The sequence below is a fragment of the Oryzias latipes genome, chromosome 23 (assembly GCF_002234675.1).
Source record: "Oryzias latipes chromosome 23, ASM223467v1".
Lineage (NCBI taxonomy): Eukaryota > Metazoa > Chordata > Actinopteri > Beloniformes > Adrianichthyidae > Oryzias > Oryzias latipes.
In genome coordinates, this window is record NC_019881.2 from 8770836 (window position 1) to 8776835 (window position 6000).

General features: G+C 42.2%; 1 protein-coding gene across 2 annotated transcripts in view; it reads left to right on the forward strand.

Annotated features, from left to right (window-relative positions):
- The window catches only part of slc41a2 (solute carrier family 41 member 2), a 29311-nt gene extending 23311 nt beyond the window's left edge, over positions 1 to 6000 (forward strand). For both annotated transcript variants that reach the window (XM_020714011.2, XM_004082970.4), the window contains exon 11: positions 4382 to 6000. In XM_020714011.2, the coding sequence (XP_020569670.1) occupies positions 4382 to 4567 (186 nt within the window). In that variant the 3' untranslated portion in view covers positions 4568 to 6000. The remainder of the gene's footprint in view (positions 1 to 4381) is intronic.

A 6000-nucleotide genomic window follows, 5' to 3' on the forward strand; every position in this document is an offset into this window, starting at 1 on the left:
CATGACCATCTTTAACGCTCAGATCTCATAACAGAGTCAAGGCTGGTTGTCAGATTTTTATCAGCGTAATCTGCGCAGATGAGGAATCAACATCTGAGGAATCAACATCTGAGGAGCAGCTTTTATCTCATCTGTTAAATCAAGCCGCCTCCCCTGAAACAGAAAAAGACATGATCAATGTTCCATCAAAGCATTTGAGGGCGGTGTGCATCACAGCACAGATGAAGTCTCAACATCTGGTTGATGGATCTGCATCACAAACAAGCTGCTGACTTATCTGGACTCCTCTTCATCTAGACACACCTGTTTACTCAAAGGTAGATAAAGATGCTCTCTGAGAGGCAGGACGCTGTTGGGTTTGGGGTGAAAGGGGTTTTAAATAAGAGCCAGGAGAATAGAAGGACAAACAATTAAGATGGAGAAGATGTTGTTTAGCAGAGACACAAGATCAGTAAAGGTTAATTTGGGAACGTGGTGATGTAAAAGTCCCAGCAGCTGAGACCCACAGAGGAAATGGGACTAAAACTGGTCTTTCTTCTTAGAATGGATGTGTAACGTTCCCAACGTTTAGCCAGATGACATTGTCTTGAAGTTTAGATGAGGCATTTGGACTGAAAATCTTCCTTGAAACCTTCTTAACAGAAAGAACAGCAAGACTGCAAAAAAAGAAAAAAAGTCTGCAACTTCCTGAATGTTTTTGGAAAAATATTCCCCCGTAGACTACACGCTGGCACAGTGGTTAGCGCTCTTGCCTCACAGTGGAGTTTGCATGTTCTCCCCGTGCATGCATGGGTTTTCTCCAGGGGAATCCGGCTTCCTCCCACCATCCCAAAACATGCTTCATAGGTTATTTGGTTACCTTAAAAATGTGTCCCTAGGTGTGAGTGTATATGGCTCTGGGCTTTGTGGCCTTGCGACAGACTGGTGACCTGTCAAGGATGTTCCCTGCCTTTGCCCATGAGTGGCCGTGATAGGCTCCGGCATCCCCGTGACCCCGAAAGGGACAAAACGGGTTGGGAAGATGAATGATGAATGAATGAATTCCCTCTTACTTGTGTGGGTTAGAGACCTGGGACATCTGCAGATCCGCAAAATCCAAGCATACGGAGAACCAAAGTCATGCATGTCTTTCACAGTCATGCAGGTCTATTCACAGTCATGCATGTCTTTTACAGTCATACAGGTCTTTTAGGCCCCATTTACACTGCATGGTTCAAGTGACCCAATTCCGATTTTTTTCCTCTCACGTGGCACAGATCGGATATGACCTGTTAACGTGTAAACACGACAAAAGCGCATGGATTCCGATTTTCTCAGATCGGAAACAGGACTCATTCATATGTGGAAATGAATCAAATACGAATCGGATAGGTGCATTTGCGTGTGCCATGTAAGCAGACAAATCGGATATTTTCCAGTAAATGCGAGTCGTACGTCAGTGACGTAAACTCAGGACACCACCAACTGAGATCACATGACTTCTTATAGGTGCTTTTGTGCGCCAATTTTAGTGTTTGAGGACAGCTGGAGCTCCATCAGCGTGGTACCTTTCAGCCTCAGGCTTCGTTATTTCCAGTCCGGTCCCGGTCGGGACGCAAACTGTAACTAATCCGACGACAAAGCTAGTCCTGGGGAAGTTTCGACAAACTGTCGGCATTCGAAGGAGGTCAGCGGAAGGCGGAAAAGCTGCTACTTAGTCCTCAGAACCTATAAGTTTGATAGTTTCAGCATTGTATAGTGTAAATGCAAAAATCGGATACGGGTCACTTTTAAAAGATGATGTAAGCGGGTTGTCAAAAAAATCTGATATAGTCAGGAAATCGGATTTGGGCATCAAGACCTGCAATGTAAATGCAGCCTTACAGTCATGCAAGTCTTTTACAGTCATGCAGGTTTTTAATAATAATAATAATAATAATAATGGATTGGATTTATCTGCGCTTTTCCAGACGCTCAAAGCGCTTACAATGTGTCCAATGCTTACAATGTGTTATTCATTCACTCATCATTCATACTTGGTGATGGTTTTACAGTCATGCATGTCTCCATACAATCATGCATGTCTCCATACAGTCATGCATGTCTCCATACAGTCATGCATGTCTCCATACAGTCATGCATGTCTCCATACAGTCATGCATGTCTCCATACAGTCATGCATGTCTCCATACAATCATGCAGGTCTCCATACAGTCATGCATGTCTCCATACAGTCATGCATGTCTCCATACAGTCATGCATGTCTCCATACAGTCATGCATGTCTCCATACAGTCATGCATGTCTCCATACAGTCATGCAGGTCTCCATACAGTCATCCATGTCTTCATACAGTCATGCATGTCTCCATACAATCATGCAGGTCTCCAAACAGTCATGCAGGTCTCCATACAGTCATGCAGGTCTCCATACAATCATGCATGTCTCCATACAGTCATGCATGTCTCCATACAATCATGCATGTCTCCATACAATCATGCAGGTCTCCATACAGTCATGCAGGTCTCCAAACAGTCATGCCGGTCTCCATACAATCATGCATGTCTCCATACAGTCATGCATGTCTCCATACAGTCATGCATGTCTCCATACAGTCATGCATGTCTCCATACAGTCATGCAGGTCTCCATACAGTCATGCAGGTCTTTTACAGTCATGCTGGTCTTTTCACACGCATTCATACAGTACACACCACAACTTCACATTCAAATGAGAAGGTGTGTCCAAACTTTTGGTCAGTACTGTCGATGGACAGCTCTCTCAACACCATCAAAAAACAAACCCTGAGATTTTTCAGCACAGGCTGTCATCCTTCACTCTCTGCTTGACTTAAAGTAAACAGTGTTTTTCATGCTGTGCTTAACCTGAACAGCTCATTTCACTTTTAATTGAAGGAGTTGTCATCTGTAATAAGCTCCGCTCCTCTGTGGCTGCTCTTCCTCTTATGTGGGGACAAAGCCCTCAGCCTTCCATCTGCTGCTGGGTTTCTGACTGCTTCTGCTGTTTAGTATTTATGCTCTTTTGAACAACAGTTTGATTGATAGAAAAATAAAAAGTTTTCCTTCAAGTTCCCTAAAGGAAATACCATTTGATAGTTCCTGTTTTCCCAGTTGTCCGTTTCCAGGTAATTAGTGTAGGGAAAGCCAATGAAACATCTCAGGACTTGCTTGTTTCAGAACCATCAAAATAGCTGTTATTACATCTATTTCAGGGGAAACAAAACAAGTCTGCAGTTTTGTTTATGGCAGCGTGTAACCACAGGCTGCATGAGAGCCGTCTCAGCCGTGTCATTAACCAAACCTTTGAGTTTTCCGTGACAGTAATCTCTCCACTTTGGTCCTTGTTTATGTGGATATTTAATTACAAAAAGTTTTCCTGAAGTTCAGAGGGGTGCAAAGATTAACCCAACACTTCCACTCAAGTCCCAAAAATAGTCTCTTATACTAAAAACTCTGAAAAAAGTCCTTTAATTGAGAACCTTGCTCAACTTTAGCATCACCTTATTCAAATGAAAAAAAAATAGAAACCCGTCTGGAACTCAGACACAAACTTTATACCAGTTTTGAATATTCAAGTAGGTTTGAATGTGGAAGCGGGCTGTTTCTAGCTTCAGTGGCTGCTGAACAGCTGGAACTGGGGCTCCAGGTTCTGATTACCTGAGCGCTCCTGATCAGGTAAATCACCAACAAGCAAAAGAGGAGTTAGTTGAAAAACCAGCATAGCATCCTTCAACTGCTAGTTTTAAATGTTAGTATTTTATTTAGTGTAACTAGTCAAAGTCTTCTGCCTACAATCATTTTAGCCACATTTTTTACGTTTAGTTCAGCTTTAGTTGATCAAAACAAGATACCTTTTTCCATCTCGTATATATGTGGGAGGCAGCGGTTCAGACGCTTCCTGAGGTTTGTGCTGGTCGCTCTGTTTGTTTGTTTGTGGCATATTTATGCAGGTGTGTTGGATTTTACAGAAGGGACTTCTCTGAGAACAACTTGGAAAAAAGGTTCATTTTAATTAGACTGAGTGATAAAATCTAAATTTACTTTTGTTTGAGTTTCACATTTATGTTCAGATATGAAGGAAAAAATCTATTAATTTTATAGCTAATTATACATTCTATTATAGTTTTTTCTCTGTGTGTTTGTCACAAAAACTGGTCGACCACACTTAGTCTGCAGACAAACACTGGCTGGAGGTGAGGGAACATGTCTGTAGGGCTTATCCTGTTCAACGATGGAGTGGCAGGCACAGCTTAGGGTTTGAACCCAGTTGGTTAAATGACCACAGCTGGGTTCTGCTTGAAGGCCATCTGGGTTGAACCTCTGAAGAAGATTGTTCCCTGCAGGACCTGTTGACGGCTTCATTCTGAACCTCCTCTCTTCCAGGTGCTGCTGCTTTTAAGCATAGCAGATTGGATGGTTCACTCAATGTGGCGGAACGGCAAAGATCCGGACAGCTTCTCCATCCCGTACCTGACGGCTCTGGGTGACCTGCTGGGCACGGCGCTGCTAGCTCTCAGCTTCCACTTCCTGTGGCTCATAGGGGACCAGGACGGCGATGTGGGCGACTGAAATGGCCTTCAGCAGTAAACTGCAGTAACAACGGAAGCCTGACCTTCTGGTGTCCAGCTTCTGACTCTATGGGATTGTTAAGCCTCAGTCTTACTGACCAAAAGATTTCTAACCAGATAAACACAAACTTTTTCAGCTCAAGATAACCATTATCTCAGCTTTTTTTTTTTTTATCTCCTCTATATGATGCATATGATTTACACCAAAGTGCCTCAGGATTTCCTGAATACCGGTTATTAGTTCAAAGCTGGTTTTGGACAGGACACCGCACTCCTGCGGTCCAGCTGGTCCTGTCTGCCAGATGAAGGTCGTCTTTGGAGAAAACACCCATGGATTATATGAAAACAGTTAGGAGACATAGAAACACAGCAGGTGTTTCAAACCAATTTAAGAAATTACTCTCAGCTCACTTTAATGCAGTCAACTCTGAAGGAAGATTATTAATGAAAACAACAAAAACAGTTAATGTAAGCAGGTTTTCTATTGATGATCCGGGCCAGAGGTGATCCAAACACAGCCCTTCGTTCATATTCAAAGCAGGGTGATAGCATTTGGACCATAACAAGTAAAATTCTCCTAAAAGTCCATCAATCACAGATAAATATTTATTTTCACTAATGATTTCCATGATAAATGGTCAAAATGATCTGGAAGTGACACATCAGACCGCCATCCAACGGGATCATCAGTCTCCCTGTTCTTTGGAAGTCTTAAGGACAAAGCTGTAATGGACCTCCACTGCGTCAGCTGGAGCCAGCTACCATCAAAGCAGAAGCAAACGCCGCTTAAAGGCCAGAATGGTCACAACGTTTTGACCAAAGTAGATGCATTTGCTCAAAGCCTCAGGACAAAAATAATAAGAAGAAATAAAGACCAAACGATTTTTACTGATGGAAGTAAAATTAAAAAAGACCTGTGCCGGTTGGTCCGAAGCCCTGATAAAATATAGGGTTGTATCAGGAAGGGCATACGGCGTAAAAACATCTGCCAAACCACCTGTGTGAATCAGTGAAAGCTGATTGGGTGTGGAGATCCCTAATGGGATAAGATGACTTTTATATTAAGAGAAAAAGATGGTTTTAACTATGTCATATTTAGATCAAATGACATAAATGATGAAACTTTGTCCTAAATCAATAACATAATCTGTAAAGTCTGATATAAGCAAATCCTAGACATTTATGGATCCTTGTGGGCCATTTTATAAACCTAATTTTAATCAGATTTGAAGGATGCTGGGAGCTCTCTTTTCACAGCAGTCCTGTCAGCACTTATGTCTTCCAGACTGAACATGGGATTGTCAAAGCTTTTTTTGGAAGTGTGAAGGTTTACTGTATGTTTCTTGTCAATGTCTCATTGTTGATTTACAATGCAACACAAATGTGTATGTTTGTGAGAAAACTATATAACTGTTGAAGGACTATTCTGCAAAA